Here is a 27,265-nt window from a genome sequence, read left to right as displayed (position 1 = left end):
TTGCTTTGAAATTTTCAGTGGTTGAAGATAAAATTTTTCTCCAGAAGGCTATTACTTTTATTTATTTTAAAATTTCCTGTGGACTTCGAGAGATTCGTTTTTTGTGTTCAAAGAAGTGATCAGAATAAAAAATAGTGACACCTTGTGGCGATTGCGCGAAGGCATATCAACTGAGAAGCGATCGTAATTCTTGCTCCGCTAAGAGTTGTTTATGGGGAATCGAGATGTTTGGGGTTACCGGTACCCGCAATGCAGCAATGCAACGGTTTGCGATTTCAATAAACTCGAAAGGTTTATGAGGTTAAGTTAAACTACCGATACTGTTTCGCTCGGTGTTCAATCAATCAATGTTCACTTTCCATATATTTCAGTATTTGTAGACTGTGGTTCCCGTGTTAAGCGAAAGTGATACCGGTACCGGTACGATAGCTGGGAAAGCTATGACAGTCCCTGTGGCCTGTACGGCACGTACCGGTACCGTTTACAGGTTTACGTACCGTCTTACCAATACGGTGACAATACCGGTACCGTAGTCCGTTACGGTACGTACCGGTACAGCTGTACAGGTACGATATCGGTAGACTAGTACAGTATTACTGTACTAGTTGTATTAATTATATTTGTTTAGAGTGTGTGCCTGCATTGAAATTAAGTTTTTGTAATGAGCCAGCATGTCTGCACAGCTGCTATGCCTTTCTAATTTTTCGCCGTTTCGTTACATTTTTTTGGAAACAACATTTGCATAAATACGTATGGTACCGTATGCAGAGGAAGAAACTTCACAAAAATTTCAACATGTGCAGCAGGTTAGTGTACATAAATCAGTAAATACAGAAATACCGGTATGCAGAGGAAGAGACTTTACAAAAAGGATAAGATTCACATAATTATCCCGATGGAGAGGAAAGCCTATAGAACGGCTTAACCATATTGCGAACCACTGCCTCTTGTCTGGTTACCGGTAAGGTACCATTCCAAGTCTGGTATGGCTGTATGGGAGAAGCATTACAATCTTTCCAATAGAACAGCGTGATGCAATTATTGCAAATAGTTTTCGTGTCCATATATTTGAGCATTGCTCTCTTGTTATCATTGTATTTGTTTTTTCTGGTTGACAAATAATAAATCTCTCTTTCTCTCTCTTTATTATATATCGTTGGTATAAATCAATCAACACAAAGAAATACCAAAAACTCGTTTAGATTTATTTGTATTTAGGATTCGATACACCTGGTTTGCGCATATCAGTAACTTTTTGTTTCGCCCTTTGCTTTCTGTGCTTTGCTCATGATTCGTCCAACAATGTACGTATGTATGTATGTTAATTTTTCTCAAAAATGTGGCAGTATCTGCATAATAATTAAATCGTGAATAAATACTAATAAACAGTATAATAGAGAAAAGGTCAAACAATTAGTAAATGACACTTTTTACTCTCTCTCTCTCTCTCTCTCTCTCTATACACTTGAGTTGTTAATTATAAATTGTATGAGCCAAGAAAATGGAACAATGGAGAGTCTAGAATAAATGCAGGTCAATTACGTAGACCAGGGGTTCTCAACCTGGAGTTCGCGAACCCCAAGGGGTTCACGAGAAGATTTCCAAGGGTACTTGGATGGCAGTCGAGTTTTTTTCCCAATATCCTTCAACAAAGGAAAACTTAGAAACTACCACATAAAAATGAATGTCGATTGGAACGGTATGTTAGTCGTTGATTGGAACTCAGCGTAAATTTTCACTGATCTAGCGCTGTTGTGATTGTGACGCAACAATGTGAAAAGTACAGCTTACAGCCAGACTGTGAAATCTCAGAAGACAATGTGCTGCGAGCATTGCAGAAAGTGATATGCTCATCGAAACTTGAGAGAGATTTCAATATTTCATTAGTTGGGTGGAGGACAAGGGTAATAACATCAACACGAATATTTAATTTAGTTACAGCAGTTGGTCTATAAATTGTCGTTGCAGCAAATTGTCAGTCAATATATCACAACTTTGTTTGGTGTCTGATTATTGGGGGTTCGCGTTGATTGTTTCGTGACTCGAGAGATACTTAACAGAAAAAAAGGTTGAGAACCCCTGGTCGTAGACGCTCTCATATGACATTTATTGTCACCACATCTCAGCATGATAGCTTTATATTTTTTATAAATGATTTACTTTGCATGAGCTGTGATGCAACCAATGGCTCTGATCATATATTTACGCTCTGATGCAACGAAGGACCTGTTTGAAACGAATAAATAATAAAATCATGCAGAGAGGAGAGACAAAAGATCGGTGGGTCACAAGAAACTTGCTTCCCGATCAGTGGAACATTGTTGCATCTCTGATGACATAGTTAATGAATCATAGGTATTTTTCATCTCTGTTAGTCCTTTACTCACTTCTTTGCATCCTTCATCAAAGCACGCTGTATCAAGCACAAATCTTTCACAAAAAATTGTATAACATGTACATTATTTTTAGATATAATGAGCGTTAAAAATATTGAACTTGTGAAACTATTTATTTATGTATTTTGCATCGGGTGGTATCAGACTCCGATGACCCTATCAGTAGTCTTACCATACGTCCTGGTTTAGCCAGGACAGTCCCGGTTTTAGCAAGTTTTTCCGCCGTCCCGGCGATAGTCTTAAATTTCCCGGTTTCGCATTATAACAGTCATGAATAATTTTTCTCTTTGATACTACTAGGCCGCGAGCCAAGGCCCTGAAAACCGCCCAAGAAGTGAGTTTCGTAGCGCACATCAGGTAACTACCTGAAAATGATTTTAAAATGTTCCTTAAAAATTTAGTAACAAATATTGCCTTGTTCCCACTTCCAAAAGTTGCACGTTTTACGGAAAAGACGCTTTTACTGCAAGAAATATGTGCTATATTCTCTAATGAACAATGACTTCTGCATGACGTAACAATTGAATCGAATCAGCTGTTAACGAGCGGATGAATCTTAGTTATTACTGCTCGATCTTGCGTTGAGTTGGGCAGCTTTCCATAGCCCTGTTTAGTTATTATTAGTTAAGTTATGCTAAAACGTTGTTAAAAAGTATAAATAAGTTATTAACCACTTGTAGATCCTTACCACGGATATGGGCCGTGAGACGAAGCCTCAAGGCGCGGCGCGGCGGCTCAACGGGCTAAGCGTTAGGAATACGCTCGCCACCGCACCTCTAATCACTCTGCGTGGGTTCGCAGGTTCGAATCCCATGCAGAGATGGTTATGTGCGAGAGGATTGCTGGACTCCTCGCCGTCGTTGGGTGGTTCACGTAACCGCTGGTCGGTTACGGCTTCCTCCACCACCAAGTCCATGCTTCCGAAAACAAACAATATAACTAATCCCATACCCGACTTGGAATGGTAACCGGACGAGCGGCCGTGGTTCGCCATATGGATAAGCCGTCTTATCGGCTTTCCTCTCCCCCGAGATAAATATGTTAATCCTATCCTATCCTTGAAAACGCCCAGAAAATGAGTTTCGTAGCGCACATCTGGTAACTGAATAAATTCTTCAGTTTGGTGTGAAAATGAACATACTGAACGCATTACAGCTTGTTCCACAATCCTGATGCGAAATTGAATATAAGAGGTTCCCGGAAATTCAATAACCATAAGTTTACAACACATACATAAGAACTATGCAATTCGAGAGCCCTACAGCACACTAACACAAATGTATTCCTGTAATGTTTTGCCTGACCGAAATCAGACTACCTCAGTCAATCATAATTTATTAGGTAGATTACGAAAAATATGGCATACATGTAACCAACAACAAAAAATACTTTAATTATGTGTCAGGAGTCGCGAGTGACCTCGAAAGGTCTTCAAGCAGCGACACCAACAACGCTGATTCACATTAGCGAATAAATTTTATGTAATAACCACAAGCAGTTTACAACAAGAACAGCATAAAAAGCTACATCCATTTTATAGAAGCTATCAAACGTATTTACTTTTAAGCAATGAAGTCACAAATTAACATCGTGAGCACGAAAACACAAATAAATCAGTTATTTCTCACTTAGAAATTTACCGGAAAAGTCAAGAAAATTAAATGAATGTACAATATGTACATAACATAGTGAACAGAAATATTACAATTAGTCTTTTTGTAGTTTATGTGATTATGTATTTGAACAAAGGCAATATTATTTCTAGAAACAGGACTACGACACTAACAAATGTCCGAAAAAAACAAACAGATAAATGATACTTATTAAATCAACTGCAATGTCTAATTCACTTTCTTCTGAATCGTTTTCGAAATCCACTATCTCGAAAATTGACTTTTCCTCTATAAGTGTACTGTGATTTTTGCAGTCAATACAAAAACAAAAATCTGTGCAATTTAAGTTGATTTTGGCACACTTGCATAAATTATTTTGACCATTTTTTTTACACTTGCAGTTTGCCAACTCAAGAACTGATTTGAGGGCCACATGCTTCTTCAGTGAATCATTGTTGGGTGGCAGAGTATAATCCTTATGTTTGCCAGTGTTAAATAGACGTGCCCTGGTATCATTTACATTTTTCATATCCTCTTCATACAGTACTTCATACATACTCTTCATACACAAACAAATTCTTCAGCTTTATTTATTAATGCCTCGTTAACCTCAAAAGATCTTAATAGTTGAGAAAAAATGAATTGAAAACCTCAATGAAGTCTCCAACATGAGTTTGATGTGCAGTTCCAATTGCAAAAAAGTGCTAAAGTATTTCAATATGAATAGCCCATCTAAGCTGTTTGCAACTATTGTGATTCTCATATACCTTTACGCTTCAAGACTTCTTGTTTAATCCATTTTATAGCACTGATAGCAGCAGGGATTAGAGCCTGCGTTAGGTCGGATTGGTGGAACATTGTCGTTTTCTTTTGTAGTACAGTATCTAAAATATCTGATGTACCCAATGACCGTATATATGCTCATTGCATGTACTACAGTCCAGCAGTGTTTGCATACCAGTACTAGACTATATGTACACTAAATTTTGATATATCACAGTCTGAAATGTTCTATGACAGTATGAGTATGGACTATAGACTACATTTTACAACATCAACTGTCTGTCTACAACTTGATTTCTCACCTCTCAATCGTTTCCAGTGCTACTTTCTTTCCACTCCGGCATAACTTATCATTGCTCCCCAGGTTCTTGTCGACTCTATGAATGTAGATTTAGACCAACCGACATTAGTAAAATTGATTATTTTCTTCTCTTCCACACAACCGTGCATTACAGAAACAGCCATTAATTTCTTATTCCAAATATGCCGTGGCCTATATAGTAGTACAAGTCTGCTGAATAGTCAAGAAGAGTCATTAAATTAATCATATTCTGTATTATTTGATTACGTGCCCCACTTTCAGATAAGATATTTTAGAAAATCACACTGTGAAGTCATCTCGAACCAAGTTCCAGAAAAATTGTATGTCGGGAACATATAATATTATCTTGTTAAATATGGCCCAAAAGGAATTTTACATCAAAATTAGGGAATATCGGCATTTTAACCCAAAATTTTGGACTTTTCGATTACGTGCCCCACTTTTGAATAAAATATCCCAAAAGAACATATTGTGAAGTAACCTCGAACCAAGTTTGAGAAAAATTGTATGTCGGGAACATATATTATTATTATTGTCAAACATGGCCCAAACAGGAATTTTACATCAAAAGTAATAAATATCAGTATTTCAACCCCAAATTTTGTACTTTTCGATTACGTGCCCCACTTTTGAAGAAGATATCACAAAAGAACATATTGTGAAGTATCCTCGAACCAAGTTTGAGAAAAATTGTATGTCGGGAACATATAATCTCAAACTTGGTTCGAGGTTACTTCACAATATGTTCTTCTAGGATAATTTATTCAAAAGTGGGGCACGTAATCGAAAAGTACAAAATTTGGGGTTGAAATACTGATATTTATTAATTTTGATGTAAAATTCCTGTTTGGGCCATGTTTATTTAACAAGATATTATTATATGTTCCCGACATACAATTTTTCTCAAACTTGGTTCGAGGATACTTCACAATATGTTCTTTTGTGATATCTTCTTCAAAAGTGGGGCACGTAATCGAAAAGTACAAAATTTGGGGTTGAAATACTGATATTTATTACTTTTGATGTAAAATTTCTGTTTGGGCCATGTTTAACAAGATATTATTATATGTTCCCGACATACAATTTTTCTCAAACTTGGTTCGAGGTTACTTCACAATATGTTCTTCTAGGATAATTTGTTCAAAAGTGGGGCACGTAATCGAAAAGTACAAAATTTGGGGTTGAAATACTGATATTTATTACTTTTGATGTAAAATTCCTGTTTGGGCCATGTTTAACAAGATATTATTATATGTTCCCGAGTCTCCCGACATACAATTTTTCTCGAACTTGGTTCGAGATTACTTCACGATATGTTCTTCTAGGATATTTTATTCAAAAGTGGGGCACGTAATCGAAAAGTCCAAAATTTGGGATTGAAATACTGATATTTATTAATTTTGATGTAAAATTCCTGTTTGGGCCATGTTTGACAAGATAATATTATATGTTCCCGACATACAATTTTTCTCAAACTTGGTTCGAGGTTACTTCACAATATGTTCTTTTGGGATATTTTATTCAAAAGTGGGGCACGTAATCGAATAGTCCAAAATTTTGGGTTAAAATGCCGATATTCCCTAATTTTGATGTAAAATTCCTTTTGGGCCATATTTAACAAGATAATATTATATGTTCCCGACATACAATTTTTCTGGAACTTGATTCGAGATGACTTCACAGTGTGATTTTCTAAAATATCTTATCTGAAAGTGGGGCACGTAATCAAATAATACAGAATATTTGGTTAAAATGCCGATATTTACTAATTTTGATGTAAAATTTCTGTTTGGGCCATGTTTGACAAGATAATATTTTATGTTCCCGACATACAATTTTTCTCAAACTTGGTTCGAGGTTACTTCACAATATGTTCTTTTGGGATATTTTATTCAAAAGTGGGACACGTAATCGAAAAGTCCAAAATTTTGGGTTAAAATGCCGATATTCACTAATTTTGATGTAAAATCCTTTTGGGCCATGTTTAACAATATATTAATATATGTTCCCGACATACAATTTTTCTCAAACTTGGTTCGAGGTTACTTCACAATATGTTCTTCTAGGATAATTTATTCAAAAGTGGGGCACGTAATCAAATATTACAGAATTTTTGGTTAAAATGCCGATATTTACTAATTTTGATGTAAAATTTCTGTTTGGGCCATGTTTAACAAGATATTATTGTATGTTCCCGACATACAATTTTTCTGAAACTTGGTTCCGAATGACTTCACAATATGTTTTTCTGAGATGTCTTATCTAAAAGTGGGGCACCTAATCGAAAAGTACATAATTTGGGGTTAAAATGCCGACATTTATTAATTTTAATGTGAAATTTCTTTTTGGCCATGTTTGACAATGTAATAATATATGTTCCCAACATATAAATTTCATAAAACTTGAATTAGGATGACTTCAATATAAGTTCTTTTTTTATATCAACTTCAAAAATCTGCCCGGCCATCGGAAATTACAGATAAGTTTTGTGTAATTCCGAGTGTAGCAAAATTTCGCCGTAAATCTGGCAAGTAATTTGCGACTAGCTTTCCTTTTTTCCGTCGCGGCATTTAAGTGCCATGTTAAATCGTGTTCTGGCAACGCTATTTTACCGTTCCGAAAATGAGAGAGATGTCCGCTGAGAGATGTCTGCTAGGGTAACTTTGGTATATTATTCTAGGTCTAGCCTTCCTTGGAGTTACCGCACCGTACCTATTTAACAACGTCTTATGAGCTAGTGATCAACTAAAATTGCTATTTATGGTAAAGATATACAAGTGTTTGATATCTTACTTATACTTTTCAACACCTCCTTAGAATAACTGAACTAATAATAACTGAAAAAAAACATGGAAAGGCTATCGTACTGAACGCAAAAGCGAGCAGTAGTACATCAGATATTCATCCGACCACGGGGGATCCACCTACAGCTGACTAATTTGATTATTACGTCATGCAAAAGTCATTGGCCCATGATACTGGAAAAGCAGAGAAAATAGGACAGATGGAAACACATATTTATTGTAGTAAAAGCGTCTTTTCTGTAAAACGTGCAACCTCTGGAAGTGGGAACAAGGCAATATTTGTTACTAAATTTCTAAGGAACATTTTAAAATCATTTTCAGGTAGTTACCTTATGTGCGCTACGAAACTGAAAGATAAATGGCCTCGGCTCGCGGCCTATATTACATCACTTTTTTTTTTAACCAAGGCAGCTAATTGGCAACTCACTTCACTAGTTCAGATACCGGTAGTGGTTCCCAACCGGTGGGAAAGTTCTCACTAGTGGGAAATTTGGGAGTTCCAGGTGGGAAGAGAATGCTCCTCTAAAAATATACGCACAATAACAAAATTATTATACACAATGAAAATCACAATATAAACTATGATGCGGGAAAAGATTCCCATTAAATTAATCGAAACCTCGGTAAACTATCACGGTGTTGGCCATGTTATTCTGGTAATGCTCATGCAACGACTAACATACCGAGAAAATAGACATGGCGAGTTAGCACTCTCTCTCTCTCTCGAACTCGCGATGTCAATCAACAAGTACAGTATAGAGAAAATAGACATGGCGAGTAGGCCCTCTAGGGTCTGATGTAGTTTCGTACCTAACGTACTTCTAGTAAGCGTAGCATAACAATTTTTTTACATGTCAATCCTAACCCCCACCCGACCACACCATTCAAAAATTACGTCACAGTGACGTAATAGAGCCCTTCAAATTATGCGAACTGTCATCCAAGACGCGCAGACGAGAACCCGAAATCGAACAGCAATTTCTCTCGTTTTCTCGTCACAACGATCCCGATAGGAGAGAGATCGCTGACGTTAGTCAGTTCTTTATCGTCGGAGCCGATGCCATTTCGGGCGATCGTACGAGTATTTAGCAAGCTCTATGACGTGATTGTGTAGTGGTAGTGACGTAATTTTTGGATGGCGTAGTCAGGTGAAGGTTAGGATTTTTTTATGCTACGCCTACTAGAAGTACGTTAGGTACAAAACTACACGAGACCCAAAACAGCTTCATTGATTGTAGAAACTGTGTTAATTCATGGGGTTTGGAATTCAGTAAAATTGTATTTTACAATAAGCATTGGGTTCAAGTTTTTTGTTGGTGGCCCATATCTCACATGATAAATTTTTTTTGTGTAAATTGCATTTTTGTGAAAAAATACTTTTTTTTACAACTACTTCTGAAAACTCCAAAACAATGCTGGGAATAGTTTTTTGTCAAACATTCAGTGGGTGAAAAAGTGAATATTTAGTGGCCCGTACCTCTCAACTTTCCCATCTACATGATTTATTACCCACAGAGCCTCTCGAACTCGCGATGTCGATCAACTATTATAAAGAAAATAGACATAGGCGCGGCGGTGTGGCTCAACGGGCTAAGCGTTAGGAATACGCTCGCCACCGCACCTCTAATTACTCTGCGTGGGTTCGCAGGTTCGAATCCCATGTAGGGATGGTTATGTGCGAGAGGATTGCTGGACTCCTCGCCGTCGTTGGGTGGTTCACGTAACCGCTGGTCGGTTACGGCTTCCTCCACCACCAAGTCCATGCTTCCGAAAACAAACAATACAGTAAAAACTAATCCCATACCCGACTTGGAATGGTAACCGGACGAGAGGCCGTGGTTCGCCATATGGATAAGCCGTCTTATCGGCTTTCCTCTCCCCCGGGATAAATATGTAAATCCTATCCTCCTATCCTATCCACATGGCAAGTTGATTCTCTCTCTCTCTCTAGCTCACATTTACCTTCAACGGCTGCTTGGAATAAGATGAGACTGCCACAGTAGCGAAATTGAACTTGGCATTTTGTAACTAACTAGGTTTGATTGTAGAAATACATACTGTTGATTTTTTACTCACACAATGAAGTAATATGATGATATATTTGGCATGCATGAGGTGAAAATAATAAGTTGAGACATTCTTTCCGAATCACGTAAATCTGATTTGTAAATTCAAAAATGGCATCCTTACATATAACTCTTATTTCATGTATGATCGCACTTTGTTTTGAAATTAGTTGTATTTGATGTAGTTTATTCTTGGCTGAATATTTATGTAACAGCTTAAAATTTGTCAACTGAGTATTTCTGCTGGTCTAATATTGCAAAAATGTGATCAACCAAATCAGTTATGTGGATATTCTATAATATGTTGTAATATTCGATCACATATACATAATTCTCCTTTCATGTATGACCCTACTTTGAACTTGCATACTCCGGAATCGTTTTTCCAGAAAGTGGCTGGATTAATATAATATTGAAACTTATCCATTTTTTTCTATTAAGTAAAGTGCAATTCTTTGTGTACTTCAAATTAATAGACAATTTTCAAACTCAAACTAGTATGCTATTCATAATATAGTAAGTGAAGTTTGAGTTTAAATATTCATCCCTTTATAGGGTGTTGTCAAAAACTGAATATAACTGAATACAACTGAATACAACTGAACACAACTGAAAACAACTGAATACAACTGAACACAACTGAATACTACCGCACACAACTGAATACACGGCTCGTGGCACGTGACATAAGTTTTAAAATGAATACAACTGAATATAACTGAACACAGCTGAATACAACTGAAAACAACTGAACAAAACTGAATACGACTGAACAGAACTGAAAACAACTGAATACACGCAACGAATACAACTGAATATAACTGAACACCACTGAATACAACTGGATAAAATGGCACGGGACGCATAAGATTCGTGACGTCATCACTGATTACGTCATAATAGATAATGCGAATTTTAGAGATAGCCCCTCAAGCAATACATCAAACGTTTCAGAAGGATGAGGCGGTTTCATTACGGTTATTTGTGGCGTGATTGGTGACGTCATTGCTGATTACGTCACAACCGATAATGCGAATTTTGGAGATAGAACATCGAGCAATATAGCAAACGTTTCAGAAAGATGAGGCGGTTTCAATACGGTTATTTTTGGCGTGATTGGTGACGTCATTGCTGATTGCGTCACAATCTAAGATTTGAATATTCGAAATATACTGGCGTGCAGTATAATGCACCTTTGAGACAAACGAGATGGTTTGAATGTGGCGACTTTCGACTAAATTTATGACGTCATTAGTGGTTACGTCATAATATCAAATGCAAAATTTCAACATATAATCACGACTAGTATATCAAACGTTTCTGAAAATGAGACCATATTATTACGGTCATTCGGCGTGTTTAGATACGTCACCGCTGATGACGTCAAAATATTTCGACGTGATTTGTGGCGTCATCACTAATTACTTTATTGACGCTCGTGCAAATTTTTGAGATTGAGGTAACACGAAATCACTGACAATGTTACATGATGCATACTCAGTTTTGTCTACGAAGCAAAATATACGCGTGGCTTGTTTAGGAGGTAATCAAAATTTGCCTAGAGTGAAGAACAGTGGTTGAATGAGCGCCGATGCTTGTACATATGATATCATTTTATTTTGATACAAATGTATAGGAATCGTGTGGCCTCTCGTTTGGTTGGTAGCCAATATTGGGTATGGTGAGCTAGCTAGATATTTCAGGTGCATGAATTTGACTTAATGATGGAGGAAGCCGTAACCGATCAGCAGTTACGTGAACCACATTGCGACGGCGATAAGGCCAGCAAATCTGGATCCAATGAACTGAACCGCCTGCCTTCTTTTTATGGGATGAAGGTGCTTTAGTCTTCCTATTGTCTTGCATCCTGTGCCGGTATCTGCGGTACTTGGTGCAGTAAACCCAAACCAAGAACAAACTGAAAGGCGAGCATGATTATCTTAACAACAGCAAAGAAAAGTATGTAACACCACGTTTTGTTTTATTCGTGCAAAGAAATGACATGTTCATTAAAGCATACACATCAGCCTAACCAACGTGAAAACAATGAACTGTTAAAACACCAACACACAAACGAACTGTAATAAAAGATAAAAACACGAAGCCAGTGACTATTTTGTCCGATAGCTCATCAAAAACACTGGATGAATAAGCTATGTGTAGTGAATATTAGTCTGTGTCATAATAGGAGCCACGTTACATCTCTCCATCTACTTTTTTGCTGCTCTTTCGGCCCTAGTTCCCTTCTTTTGTCCCGGCTTTCTGGCAATGTGCGATTTTCTTGGACAAAGAAATGCTGGGTTCGACGCTTCTTCCATTTCGTTTTCAAGGGGAATATGGGAACGGTCTTTTTCAAAAATTAATTTTTGAAATATTTTCTCTTTTTGGCCCTCTCCCATCTCTCGCCATACTGCATTGCTGTAGGAATACTTTTTGAACCTTGAACTTAGGGAATAATTGCCCCTGCCGTGAATGGCTCTCCGCATGTCTGTGTACTGCAAAATAGCATGGTCTTTAAATTTTTTGATTAGTTGAGGCAGCTTTTGTGGCTTCCAATCAATGTCAACTTTTATGAGGTTGTTCATCGACTCAGAATTGTTGTTGGTCCACAGCGCTTTTTGCATTAGCCCATTCCTCGGTTTGACAACGTACTCTGCAAGCAGAGGCATAATCTGTGCAGTTATATACCTCTTGATATCTTCGGGGAACTTTGAAATAAGCCTTTTGCATTCGACAGATTTGGTTTCAAATTCCTCATTTGAAACTGCTCTGGCAATTCCATCATCCCCGAAAAGAGAGGATAACAGCATTTTTTTCGACTCTTCGGAAATCGACCCCTTTGTCCGCAACAAACGCTGCACATTTTGGATCAAGTGTCGTGTGCATAGAAACCGCTGAACTCCCGGAAAACACTTGTCAAGAGCTTTTGTTAAAGCAAACTCGTTGTCACTTCCAATCCTAATTTCCGAAGTGAAAGCAGTGGTTGATATCCTGGAGCTCAAGTGAGAGAAAAAGTGACAATATGTCGTGAATTTTCCATCCCAGTGGAGGTAAATTGGGTCCAAAAATATAGGATTTTCACCAGTGCTATTTCTTACAACTTTCGACTGCTTGTACACTATTATAGTGGCATAACAGGCACCAAGGTTAAACGTGCGATCAACACCCAAAATTGTTTTGTCACTTGTTGTTGAAGCTATTCGCTTGAGATCAGCGAGCTGATTGTTGGTATACAAAATCACACAGGGTGGGGAACCTTTGATTACCGCTGCCTCTCGCACGAAGTCATCTGTCTGTACCATGCTTAGCACATCAAGAACCCCATCAGCGAAAGTGCGTGAACCCTCTGTACCCCAACTGTCTTTTTTGGCATGCATTTTCCTATATCTCACTTGTCGATAGTCCCTCGGGGCATGAATCGAATCTTCGCCAATCATTTTCTTATAGATTTCCCTTGTGGACATCCTCGACTGCACATGATCATCGATGTTTTTTACAACTCCAGGAGGTGTTCTTACATACTCACGCTTGTTTCGTTTTGTATTTCCATGGGGAGGCATGGGCTGTTTCGGAAAAGCTCCCAGGTATTCAACGACAGCTTTCCCTTCACCGATGCAGGAACCATCGTAACCACGAAACCAGGACACCCGTTTTCGATAGTTCGTGTTAGCCTTTAGTTTGCTGTAAACTCTATGAAGAATTAGGATATCTTGGGTGTCGGGCATTGGCCGTACATGCTCTTTCCTGAATTTTCCCCCGGACTTTTTCTCTGTGTAGAAGCCATCTTTATCTTTTCTGACGAATTTCAGGTTGCCATTTTCTTCAATGAGGAAATATGCTCTGGTAGACCCTGCTTTTACACCACACCACGCGCCACAATCATCTGGAACAAAATTCCTCTTGTTATTTTTTCCCAACTGTACCACGAATCCAATGTTGCTTTTCGGACCAGTGGGGATTTCTTTTTCAGCAATAACCTCTGCCAGCATAGTTGTGTAAAGTTCATTGGGTGCAAGAAATCTGCCACTCAATTGTATTTCACGCTCATCATTTGATGATTCGAAAGCAGTAGATGGACTTGATGTGGTAATTGGTGTGGTAGCCCTCATCTTTTTTGGCTCGAACGCATCAGCAGAGTCATCGCTGTCGTCACTGATATCCCAACCAAATTCAAAATTAATCTGGTCAAAACCGATGCTAGTATCAGAACTGGTTTCATCAAAATTGAGTTTTCCAAATTTGAATGGGGTAACGCCTGGAGAGTCAGGAATAGTATTCAAAGCCTCCTTTACTGGGGTAGAATGGAGAGCACCAGGATTAAATTCAGTTTCTTCAACAAGTGGTACAAAGTGATTTGGAATCCAGTCAGAAGTCATCGTCAGTTCTGTTGTTGTCCACATAATCCACAGATCTACGCCAACTATTTCTCTAGGCTTGATGCAATTGCTGAGAAACTTTGGATATAAGTCCCTTGTCCCATTAACAGGGGGGTACAGCATGTTCACTTGTCTTTTAATGATGTTAGAGAGTGCCATTATTGTCCAAGCTGAAGAAAAAGCACCAATACGAGTACAGTCGACACAGGCTTCGCGGTAGTCCGGGGACACATGACAAACAACTCTCCCCATATCAGACTGAATGTATTCGTCTTCATTATTGACCATTTCGATGCAAGTTCTTGTCCGAAGCTCATTAGCCATATCTTCAGAATCATTCAGAAGCAACGACACTGCGTTGAAAAGACAATTACCATCTGCTGTAGTCTTAAGTGGGCGTTTGCTTTTCTCCAGTCCATGCTTTCGCAATATGTCCAGTGAGTGACGATCAGTGGATGTATGGTACTTGGTGATATCTTTTTCATGACTTATGAAATATGGCATGATATGCTTTTCCCTGATTGTACATGCACAAAAAATGCCCCAATTCTTCTTGGCACTCTAGAAATAGAAATGGAGATTAGTTGTGAATCACCAATCACAAAATTTATGGAAAATAATGTTTAATTCCGCTACCAAGCATCCCTAATGGCGTTTCCACCATCACAATACTTTAAAATTCACATTGACCCCATTGAGCGGGAACCATCCGGGGTTTGTCAAACCGATTGGAACAGACACAAAATCCCATTTTCACCTTCGGGAAAAGTCGTCATATGGTTATGGAGAATGAAATTCCGTAAAATCTTTCCCATCAATACTGTGCTTAATCTATACATAATCGAATGGACTGTGTTCACCCGTTTTACTAACAATATATCCATCAGACAAGCAATTTTCATTCCCAAATTTGTAATAAATTCCGTCATGTGGAAATTCATTATTTCATAGTTATTTTTCATCGTGTTGACATAAACAGCGTTAACGTCTCGTGGCAATCCGTATTTACTAACTGCACTCAATATAAAAATAATTTATAGCCTCAGTAACTCTTGGCAATTTAGCGATCGTCCGTAACTTTGCTCAGAGATCAGCGCCTACATTTTGAGCGAGTGCGCGTGACTTTACTTTTAATAAATTTCTTTATAAAAACACTAGACGGATGATGCACAATCTGTAATTAGGTCTATAAGAACGGAAGAGCGGTGAATTACTTACTCTGCGTAAGCGATGGAGTGCAGTCAAGAAGTCGAATGAACCATCGTCTTCCGAAGAGCACTTTCTGCATATATACGATGCTTGCGAGAGGTTCCCAAGTTCCATGATAGATTCTTCTTTCAATTTCTCGCTGGTGCCGTGGAACCAGTTTCCACATATTTTGCATAAAATGCTGTGGCTTCCTTCGGCACAATTCTTAAAGCATATGCCGCATGGTGATTCACTGGATTGATCCATCTCCTTCAGTTCTTAGTGACAACTTGAATGGACTTTCTCAGTAAAAATAGTCTAGCTAAATCAATTGCATAAGTTACCTAATACATCCAAGGGAAAGAAAGGTTCGATGAAATCTTCGCTTGGTACGAAGCAGATTTAACAGAATTGTACAGGCTAACACGTAACAGAGAGGCAGCAGGGCTGAGTGCTGTATACATAAGGCTTTGGTCGCAATCATATAACGGTTGGTATTCATCCGAGGGCAAGCGATACAGATTTGTAGTCCTGTCGTAAGATACCTTGGTTACTACTCGCATAAACCACTTACGAAATTATTGCTTATGATCTCATCGGAGAACTAAGACCAACGAGCATCCAAATAACCTAACACCTTGCGCGGGCGAAGTGTCAGAAGTCTTGTTTGAGGTTTGAAACGACATCTGGTGACCTGTGACCCCGGAGACAAGTTTTCAGCGACACTAAACTAATTTTCGCAATTTGATCATGTGGTAATATTATTAAAACAAGCGAAAATATTCAATCCAGGTGTCAGTGATTCATCGCCAAGTGCTTTAGTTAGAATACAAAACACATCCTTCTTCAGCACTTCCGTAAGCAATCCCGTACTTAACAAGGAATAATGGGTGGTTTGCAGCTAGGCGGTAGGCTACAGCGTGCTCAGCGTTAGGAATACACTCGACATCGCACCTTCGATCCCTCTGCGTGGGTTTGCAGGTCCGTATCACATTCGGAGGTTAATTTTATGCGAGAGGGTTGCTGTACTCCTCGACACTATTCACGTTACCGCTGGTCGGTTACGGATTTCTTCACCATCAAGTCCATACCTCTAAAAACAAATACCGTATATGCTCGTTTAACCGCCCGGTCTTGATTAAGCGCCCGTTTGAATAGCCGCCCGGTGTGAAAGCTGATTTTTCAGTGGTAGAGAACAATAGGAAATAAGAAGCGTATTATGAGGAATTACTCTTAAGACGTGAATAATTTGCGTTTGACATGGAAAAAGGATTAATGTCGTCAAATATTTGTCTTCAAAGATACCGGTATCGTAATTTTTGTGTATAATTTCACTTTAAAAATAACAAGCGCTCCTGCTTGAATAAGCGCCGGTTTGAATAAGGGCCAGGTTAGTGAGTTTGTTTAAAAAAAATAAGCGCCCGGGCTATTAAACGAGCAAATACGGTAACTGGCTAACTAACCCACACCTGACATGGATGGTAACCGGACGAGAGGTCGTGGTTAGCCCTAGGATCAAGCCGTCTTTTGTACTTTACTCTCCCCGGGGATAAATATGTAAACCTGTCAAACAACTGAAAACGAACTGTCTTTACTAGTGTGCACACGAATATTCAGATCTGCAAATGGACTGCAAGCAATCTATCGTGAACATCCGATGCCACAATAAGCCGCATTATAATACAATAGTATGTTAAATAGTAGGCCTAAGCAGGGGTCGGCAACCTTTTATCGCTCGCGGGCCAAAATTAAAGCTTGCAAGTCATTAGCGGGCCGCACATATTTTAAAAAAAAGTTAAAAACCGAATGGATGGCCAATGAATCACCTTTTTCACACAGATCCGACGTTAAATTTCAAACAGCGCGCGAAGACTGATCATTTGAATATTTTCTGCGCCATTAAACCATTTGGACTCGGCATCAACTACGTTTTGTTGCCATTTGTCTAATTATAATAAAATTATAGGCTCATTAGACGAGATTTATATACTTGTTAGATTATAATATAATTTAGTCTAAATCAGTGAAGCGTCGCGGGCCGGATTATATTGCTCGGCGGGCCGGATACGTCCCGCGGGCCGTAGGTTGCCTACCCCTGGCCTAAGCTATAGACAGGATCGAATCTAGACGATGAGAAATAAACAGGCTACGACATTTGTGGCCCCTCTTCAACAATGAGATCTTCATAGAATATATTATGACGCGATGAATTGATTTTGAAAATTGCTTGAAAATGAATTATAGTTCAAAAATTAAATGTTGAGACGAACACGCGGCGGTGAGGGGCGGATCTGGTCGGAGAACACCGTCATAACGAAATCGCCTCTAGTTTTCGGAATCAAAAGAACTATACCTGTCCCTGTGCTATTTCGAAAATTCGCATTGGCGATAACGATGTGATATGTGATGATATCATCAATCACGACAAAAGTTACCTCACTCAAATCATCTCGTTTTTATTAAGGGTGCATTATACTGCACGTCACTATATTTCGAATATGCACATTTGTAATTGTGACGCAATTTGTAATGACGTCACCAATTATGACACGAATAACCGTAATGAAACCACCTAATCTTTCTGAAACTTTTGACGCGTTGCTCGAGGGGCTATCTCCAAAATTCGCAATATCAATTATGACGTAATCAGCAATGACGTCACCAATCACGCCAAGAATAACCGTAATGAAACCGCCTCATCTTTCTGAAACGTTTGATGTATTGCTCGAGAGGCTATCTCCAAAATTCGCATCATCGATTATGACGTAATCAGTGATGACGTCACGAATCTTATGCCTCCCGCGCCATTGTCGAGTTGTATTCAGTGGTGTTCAGTTATATTCAGTTGTATTCGTTGCGTGTATTCAGTTGTTTTCAGTTCTGTTCAGTCGTATTCAGTTTTGTTCAGTTGTTTTCAGTTGTATTCAGCTGTGTTCAGTTATATTCAGTTGTATTCATTTTAAAACTTATGTCACGTGCCACGAGCCGTGTATTCAGTTGTGTGCGGTAGTATTCAGTTGTGTTCAGTTTTTGTATTCAGTTGTATTCAGTTGTTTTCAGTTGTGTTCAGTTGTATTCAGTTGTATTCAGTTATATTCAGTTTTTGACAACACCCCCCTTTATATCCCTTATAGTAAAAATTTCACTTCCTGCTATAGATATTTGAACTATGTGACAATTCAATATTGCTGGAAGTTCCCTTTATATTTGATATATTCAATAACCTTTTGAAATTTTTGTTGTTTGGTGAAAATTTTTTAAATGGGTACATGTGTTCCACAGTACACCCCCTGTAGACACTTGAACTTAGATCTCTACAGACCCCGATTGGTTTCAGAGTTCTATTTTTCATCCTTTGTAAATTAATGATATTAGTTATATTGATTACCAACCACCTTCTTGTACACTGAGAAATTCTTTTCAGTAGTCATTGAAATTGATCTTTATATTCACATTGTGCTATAATGGTTTATCATAACCAAAGTTTATCCTATCTTTGTAAATCCAATATTTTAATTATTTATATTCCTTTTCATATACAGTACCATAATAATTATTCAAATACGCACATTGGGTATAATTACCACAATTTGTTCTCTATATTATTAATTCTCTAGTAGACCCCTAGTAATTTTTCTTAATATGCATGGATCAACAAACCCGATAACTAACTTCAAGCATTAGCCCCTTGTAATTGTGCATTTTTTTTTATAATTATTCAAGTGTAAAATACTCTATAATAAGCCGTTACACACATAGTCATCCAATACCTGTGAATCTTATGCATAACAGTGAATATGGGGGGAGCTGACTTGGATGACCATATGGTCATGTCGCTCCCTACAGTCACCAGAAACAGTGTTTTATTTATTTGTATTTATGCTTTCATATTTCTATTTGTTTTAGTTGACGAATCAATAAATCTTTCTCTCGTACGATATGCCTTCCGGTACTGGTATGAGCACGTTGGCCGGTTACTTTGTTAACCAGTGCACAGTATTCTAACCAAACACATATAATTTAATATATTTATCCTCACGGCCATCTTTCCATCTCCCACTACAAGAAATTGCAAGGTTGCAGGCTAACCCATATAATAATCATCGTCGCATGGCGGGTGGTCAATGCGAGTCAGCCTCCACCCACTCAAACCATAGGGTACAGTACTAGACAGTAGGTAACATCAAAAACAAGGCTTCATACATATGAGCTGACGTGATTCCGTTTTTGGAAATACCCGCATCTTTCCATTTCGACCTTGCCTAATTCAATATAGTGGATATGTTTAATCCAATGCTGAAGCAGTAAAGCTTTTGCTGCAGTTTACAAAACAAATTCAATTTGACTTTTACAGCTGCAATAGTAATTATTACATTCAGTTGAAATGTTTCGAAGCAAATATATTTCACTATATATATTCTTACACATTTTTTGTGAAGAGAACATGGCGGATATAACATCATCTGGATATTCTTACACAAGCAACCCACTTACTCTAACTACCGGAATGAGTTTTACAAGTAAGAATACCAGTTGGGATAGATCAGAAGGCTTATCTAACGCTACTACTATCTCAAAGACGACTAGAGAAGTTGAAACAACGCCAGGAACAACTTTGGAAGTCGAGACAACATCTACTCCTGTAATATTCCGCGACGCAGAATGCTCTGGGCTTTGTAATAATTTATCTGCATCTTGTTATGTTTGTAATACCACAAATGATTGTACATATGGAAAGTACAAGAATTTTTCATGCAATGTAATTGATACCTCACCATGTACTGGAAGCCGAACTGTAATGCGAGAATTTCTTTGCAAATACTGTTATTTAACAATACCAGGCGAAGAATATACATGTGAACAGACTAACACTTCTTGCAACGTCGCAGCGACCCCAAGGCAAAGGGTGAAAATGAATTGCACCGTACATAAAAATGTTTTTTGTCTTGGGAAACGGAAATTTTCAAAAATGACTTATTGCAATTGGACTTCTGGTTATAAATGGTCGACTGCGTTAATATTAAGCATTACTCTCGGTGGATTTGGTGCTGATAGATTTTATTTGGGGTATTGGAAAGAAGGAATTGGCAAATTGTTCAGCTTTGGTGGAGTGGGAGTATGGACATTAATTGATATTGTACTAATCGCTACTTCTTATCTTGGTCCTTTCGATGGTTCTGTTTACATTTATTAACATGTTTTGTTATTTTGTTCAAATTTGTTCTATGCATTACATTTTCACAACTGGTGTTTTTGTACTGTGGTATATGCATGGTATCATTGCAATATATTTAACTTCTCTTGAGTTATAGTTGAGCCTGATGTAGGTCTTATTTCAACCCATCGTATGGCGAACCATTCATTCAAACAGACTATCTCTGGTTGTAAATCTATTCTCCAAGGTAGACTGCCAGCAAGTGCATCAAGTATACTTGCAAAAATGACAGTGCGGGGGGTGTGCTGTCCTAATCTACATTTAATGTAAACAGCATACCATAGGCTTCTACTACTATAATGGCAACAACTTATTGCAAATAATTGATTTGTCAAATAATTAGAGATAACAGCTGCATCCTGCATCACTAATTATCATGTAAAGAGGATCTCGTTCACGATTTATTCGAAACAATCGTGCATCAAAATCCGGACAGAGACGCTTCACTGAATTATAGTAACAAAACGGCTGCTCTGACGATTACATTCTTTACGTAACAGAATTTATTGTGAGACACGTGTGTAGACTCATTATATAATAGAGTTTAAGCCTATAATTGCAGACAAAATGCAGAAAAATTGATGTCAATGGAATTTTTTTTTTTGATGCAATGAGGAAATATTCTATTCGAGAGATGCATCACTGCTTGGTTTTTATAAAAAGAATCTTCTTGAAGGAAAACTTTATCCAAATTTGATAAACCATGCACAAAAGTTCATATCAATGTTTAAAAGTACATATTTCGAAAATACTTATTAGAAGGAACTAGGACAGGGGTGGGCAACCTTTTTCGGCTCGCGTGCCTAAATCAGATAAATTTAATGACAAAATTCTTCCGTGTGCCGACCAAAATTAAAAACCCACCTTTGCTACTTTCAAAGCAAACATACACAATAATAAACCTTTCAAACATGTACAGACAGTTTGGGAAAATATCAGTCAGACAAACCGACTTGATTACTTTTTTTATTCTATATCAGCGAGACCTTTGCTGCTGCGTTACGGTTGATAGGTATTTTATATTGGGTTTATATTTTCTAACTTTTAAATGAATACACATACACGGACTACCGGTACTGGTTTCATCTACAGGTTACTCCTATTACAAGACTTAATGGAGTTCATAACTGAGAACAGAAATTCACAAGCATATGTAGAGTAATGCAGTTGCAAAGTTTTCAAGACACGGAAAATTTTCGGGAATGGCATCCCAATCACCCAAGCAATAGTTCCTTTTGTGCACTTCTCTCTTGTTACCTTCCCTAATCGCTCATAGTTCTTTCAAAATCAATTTATAACAGTAGGTTAGCAAGAGACTATAACCAACGTGGGCTGTACAACTTTTAAATCAAGCAGAAATGATGAAAAAGGGTGGCACAGACGATCTATATTACGAAAAAATGCTGAGCTTTTCTTGACAAAATTTCGCGAGAGCACGCGTGCCAGGGGTTGCCCACCCCTGAACTAGGATAAGTGACGCCCATTTAGGAAGTGTTCCAATCAGGGTTGTCCAAAACGAATCGAATATTCGAAAACATTCGAATATCAAAGTATTCGAATACCTTTTCGAATAATTCCGAATAATAGCCACTTTTCGCCGTCAGCGAGGAGTTTCGTTTCGTTTTAAAGAGAACTCTTCAAACGATTTTCCGCGCTTTGTCACGTTTTGTAATGACGGTGAAATAGTATCGGCGCTTAAGTTGTTTGTTATCTTCTGTGCCAGCATTCGCCTCATATTGTTGCAACACATTTGTACGGTTGTGAGATTGGCACTATTGCCATTCCCTTGCAAGGCTTCTAATTTACGCAGTCATTTGTATTGAGTCACGAGTCTCACATAAATCCATTACCAGTAAGTCAGATATTAAATAAGTTAAATAAAGTCGTACGCTTTGTTACAAATTACGACACCCAATAAATTGTCGCAGACAAGTTGATTTATTAGGAAAAATCATTTACACTATTTCCCGATTTTTGGCAAATAATTTTGATAATGATAGTCAAAAAGTATCGACTTTATACTATGGTGATTTTCCGTTGCGACAAAATATTCAAATTCGCGAACAATAACAGCATTTAATTTGCCTTACCGTATTAATTTAATTTTGCTTAATTAACTTAACTCATGGTTGCGTCCACTAACGAAAAAATAAAAGTATTACTATTCAATACTGAGGCGATCTGCGGACATAAATTGTGTGGTAAACTGCCCCATTTATAATTAATTTTTTATTCCTATTTCCGTACTTAGGAAAAACAAATAATATTACAACTCTAAAATACCACAGCTACCTGTGGACATAAAATGTGTGGTGAACTGCCCGATTACAATTAATTTTTGATTTGTATTTTCGTACTCGTGGAAAAATAATTTATACTATTTCCCGCTTTTAGGAAACTACTTTTGATAATGATAATTAAAAGTATGGACTTTTATCTAGGATGATTTTATGTTGCGACAAAATATTCAAATTCATGAACGACAACAGCATTTAAAATGTCTTACCGAATTAATTTAATTGTGTTTAAGGTAACTCATAGTTACGTCGACCTTACGAATAAATTAATGCATAACTACTCTAAAAGATACGGCGGCAATCTGTGGACATAAAATGTGTGGTAACTACCTGATTATGATTAATTTTCGATTCCCAGTTTTGTACTTACGAAAAACAAAAGCATTACAACTTTAAAATAATGCGACAATCTGTGGAAATATGTGTGGTAAAATGCCGGAATATAATTAATTTTTAATTTATATTTTCATACTCACAAAAATAATTTATACTTTTACCCACTTCCGGCAAATAGTTTTGATAATGATAGGTAAAAGTATTGACTTATTTAATAAATCGACGACTGATAACAGAATTTAAAATGTCTTGCGGTATTAATTTAATTGCGTTCAACGTAGCCTAACTCATGGTTGCGCGTCCTACGAAAAAATGAAAGGATTACTTTTATGAAAATAACTTCAAAATACCACGTCAACAGCGGGTATAAATTTTCTGGTAGCCAGCTTGTAGATAACAGTTATTCCATTGTTTATTGTATGCAAATACTGACATACACCAAGATAAGCTTATTTTACTTGAATTTATTTTCGAAGTATTCGAAATTTCATATTCGAAAATAATAATTTCGAATGTATTCGAAATAGTGAACTATTCGGTATTGGCCATCCCTGGTTCCAATCTTAGCTTTATTCAGTGAGTCGCGTGATGCAATAAAAAATATCACATTAAAATTGTAATTGTAAGAAAAAATTTCAACCTTTGATTAGTGTTGAAAAATTTTGATAAATCGGCCATCCGTTCAATTTTTACTTTCTAAAAATATGTGCGGCCCGCCAAGACTTGCAACCCTTAATTTGGCCTGTGAACGACAAAAGGTTACAGACCCAAGTGTAAATGAATAACATGCTATTTTGGCATTGTTTCAGCCTTCAAATAAGTTGACGTTTTTTCATGTAATTCAGAATAGCCCTTCAGTTCTATCCAATCTTAGTGTGTCTTGCCCAACAACGATAGGGCCCATCCTGCTGCGCCAAGACCTCCCGACCGTGCAGCTCCATTCTGCCAATACACGGCTAACACAACTTCTACAGTTTCCAATATCAGTCATCTCTCCAAGTGACTTCTACTTCGTCTGTTCTAAACCTTTGAGTGCATGTTGACTTTTCTATTGGTGTGATGTGTCGCTTTGGATCAGATCGAAACATTTCCCACCCAGCTTGGGCGATCATAGCTCCATTATCAATGCAAAACCTCATGTCTGTAGCAAACAATTTTGCTTCTCTTTCTTCAGCCATAACTCCCATCATTTCCTAAGTAAAAATGTCATTTTTAATACCTTACAAATTGAAATAATGTAGCACTGTGTAAGCCAACATTATGAAAGTAAAGTCTATGCCAGGGGTGGGCAAAATTTTTTAGTAGAAAAGCAGCAAGTCAGAAATATACGAGAGCCGCATAAATTTTGAAATTGATAATATTAGAATACCATGCCCTTTACACAAACGCATAATAACAATATTGTGAGCCAAAAAAAAAACAGATAGAATTCTGTATGATGAAATATTGGGCTCAACTTCAACAGTTTTTTTTTTGAGATCTGAAGTAAATCTTATTGCCCGCTATCATCCTAATGCAAAAATTGTGTAGGTCACTCATATGAACCAGTCTTTCCAAACATAATTTGGCTGTGTTCAACTTTTTGGCGTTCTGAGTCACATACCTGTAATCTTAAGTTACATCCCACACCACCGACTATCAAAACTTCTTGTGATTCACAGTGAGCCATGGCTCTCTCTGTTATTTCGACAAGCATTGCAAATATGGTTTCTTGAAGTGAATAACATAGATCTGCAGGGTTACATTCACCACTTTTCAACTGCTTCTTTGCAATCTCTTCTATGTGTGATAAAATTCCTGAATTGGGAAGCAATAGAAGATGTTCAATTTTATATCACAATTTTATTTCCTTTTATAATTAGTGTCATTTGATTAAAAAAGTACCTGAGAAAGATATATCCATTCCTTTTACAGTGTACGGTAAAGCAATGTATTTTGATCCTTTCTTTGCAAGTTGTTCAATATTATAACCAGGACTTGGATCATTAGAAATTTTTAATATTCTTGCAAATCTATCCAAACAATTCCCAACCGCAATATCAATAGTTTCTCCAAATATTCTGTACCTTCTATCTGAATAAGCAATTACCTGAATAACAATTAAAGGAAACTTATTTAGTGATAGTTTATTGAATGCCCGCTTGTCATCCAATTTTCCTACATCCAAGGGTCTGCAACCTTCAATATAGGAGGGCCGAATGCAAATACCCGAGTGAAACCACGGGTCGCACCTGTATCTAACGTGGGCTTTCTTTCAGTTGCAGGTTTCTAATATGCATTATTCGTTTCGCAAAAGCTAGCTGTTGGGTCATTTAATGTCATAAGTGCGGATGATAAATGGAACTCAGGGATAGGCTTTGCAACACAAAGAGATTGGATTTACTTGCACAAACCAGATAAAAACCAATTAAAAACTCGTTTCACTGGCCACACATCATTTAAAATTGGCACTTTTCTGCGGGCCACTCAAATTTTCCTTGTTGGTCGCATTTGGCCCGCAGGTTGCACACCCCCGATTAAAATATTACAAGACCTTTAATTTACTTATTCTCGCGTATAACAACAGTATAATTGTTTATGGCCGAATTACTTTTGCAATTCGGTACATGGGGAAACATTATCAGGAACTTGCCACGGGCATCAGAAAGGTTTGGCACACCCCTGCCTACACAATCCCCTGGCTTGGGGGATAACTATGTGGGAGCAGATTGTTGAACTTCACAATGTCATGGGGGGTGGTTCACATAACCACTGAAATGAACTGGTAACTAATTTTATATTGGATAAATATGAAATGTGATACTAAGATATACGTATAAAAAAACTTGTATTTCTATGACATTTTATGCTCGACTTTCACTTTATTAATTCCTCTCTGCTATTCATTTGTAAACTAACCTGAGTATTTCCACCACTAACGTATAGCACTGTAGGATTTTTGCTGCCAGTGATTAATCTGCCCATTTCAATATGGCCGACACAATGATTCACAGCAATGAGAGGTTTGTCCCAAAGTTGTGAAATAGTTCGAGCAACAATAGCGACACTTAACAGTGGAGCAGCCATGCCAGGACCCTTTGTATAGCAAATGCAGTCAATTTCTGATGGTTTGACATTTGCTTCATCCAAAGCCTGTCTGGTATCACAAAAGGAGATAGATTATTATGACAAGCATTGTATAAATTCCATGGTTAAACACAATCAGTTACGTTGCAGACTATTTGATATGATAATGAAAATAAAACACTTTCATCATATAGATATATTTTTTTATATACAAAGGTATAATGAAAAAAATTTCATTGAAATGAATTGAATTGAAATGAAAAAAATTTCATTATATAGTCATTTGACAGTAATTCACTACATAAATATTAGATATATTTCTTATAAATATAAAAAATATGTTTATTCCTCTCTTCCTTCATACAAATTTGTTCAAAGCAAGTTTCAGATTCCTCATTTGAAATAGAGATTGATAGAGTTGCAAGCCACCACTGAACAGCAATCAAAAATTTTGAATCAATTGAAATATAAAATCACAATCCTAATCTTTATAAACAAATTTGGGCTCCATTTTGAAATACCGGTAATGCACAAATAAAATATAGTTACCTCAGAATCTTTAGCGCCCAATCTCTATGATGATTAGCAGTGTCTCTAGGAAGAAATCCTTCACCAGGAGGAGTCACATATGTGTGCCTGGGATTGGAAAGAACTACACCATCTCTCATGATACCTATTCCCAACTTATTAGCACTACCTTCAAGTCCAATAGCCGTTATAGGCATTTTTGAATGATTTAGAATTATTATTTCAAATATTACAAATTTGAACTTATCCTAAAAAACGAATGAGGCATTTTGATA

At 37.4% G+C, this 27,265-nt stretch overlaps 2 protein-coding genes and 1 long non-coding RNA gene across 3 annotated transcripts in view; 2 read left to right on the top strand and 1 right to left on the bottom strand.

Moving 5' to 3' along the window:
- The window catches only part of LOC120347565 (uncharacterized), a 212,880-nt gene that overhangs the window by 155,829 nt on the left and 29,786 nt on the right, over window positions 1-27,265 (top strand). The window lies entirely within an intron of this gene.
- On the top strand, window positions 19,879-20,864 carry LOC120346947 (TM2 domain-containing protein 3-like). The gene has a single exon (XM_039416743.2). It carries the CDS (start codon window positions 19,933-19,935, stop codon window positions 20,740-20,742), a length of 810 nt encoding a protein of 269 aa, XP_039272677.2. The 5' UTR covers window positions 19,879-19,932; the 3' UTR covers window positions 20,743-20,864.
- On the bottom strand, window positions 20,987-27,209 carry LOC120336805 (putative tRNA N6-adenosine threonylcarbamoyltransferase). The gene is made up of 5 exons (XM_078118220.1): window positions 27,012-27,209; window positions 26,295-26,532; window positions 25,281-25,485; window positions 25,000-25,193; window positions 20,987-24,589 (listed from the first exon to the last, which is right to left on the bottom strand). The coding sequence occupies exons 1-5, from the start codon at window positions 27,185-27,187 to the stop codon at window positions 24,380-24,382; spliced, it is 1,023 nt and encodes a 340-aa protein (XP_077974346.1). The 5' UTR covers window positions 27,188-27,209; the 3' UTR covers window positions 20,987-24,379.

Source organism: Styela clava, chromosome 11 (assembly GCF_964204865.1).
Source record: "Styela clava chromosome 11, kaStyClav1.hap1.2, whole genome shotgun sequence".
NCBI classification, from domain to species: domain Eukaryota; kingdom Metazoa; phylum Chordata; class Ascidiacea; order Stolidobranchia; family Styelidae; genus Styela; species Styela clava.
Note: the sequence above shows the minus strand (reverse complement) of the source record. Positions and strands in the feature narration are given on the sequence as shown.

Coding starts and splice junctions, on each gene's coding strand:
- LOC120346947 (XM_039416743.2), top strand. CDS start 19,933: ATGTTTCGAAGCAAATATATTTCACTATATATATTCTTACACATTTTT.
- LOC120336805 (XM_078118220.1), bottom strand. CDS start 27,187: ATGCCTATAACGGCTATTGGACTTGAAGGTAGTGCTAATAAGTTGGGA. Junction 25,486..26,294: donor TTAGTGGTGGAAATACTCAG/GTTAGTTTACAA, acceptor ATTGTTATTCAG/GTAATTGCTTATTCAGATAG. Junction 25,194..25,280: donor AATGGATATATCTTTCTCAG/GTACTTTTTTAA, acceptor TTCCCAATTCAG/GAATTTTATCACACATAGAA.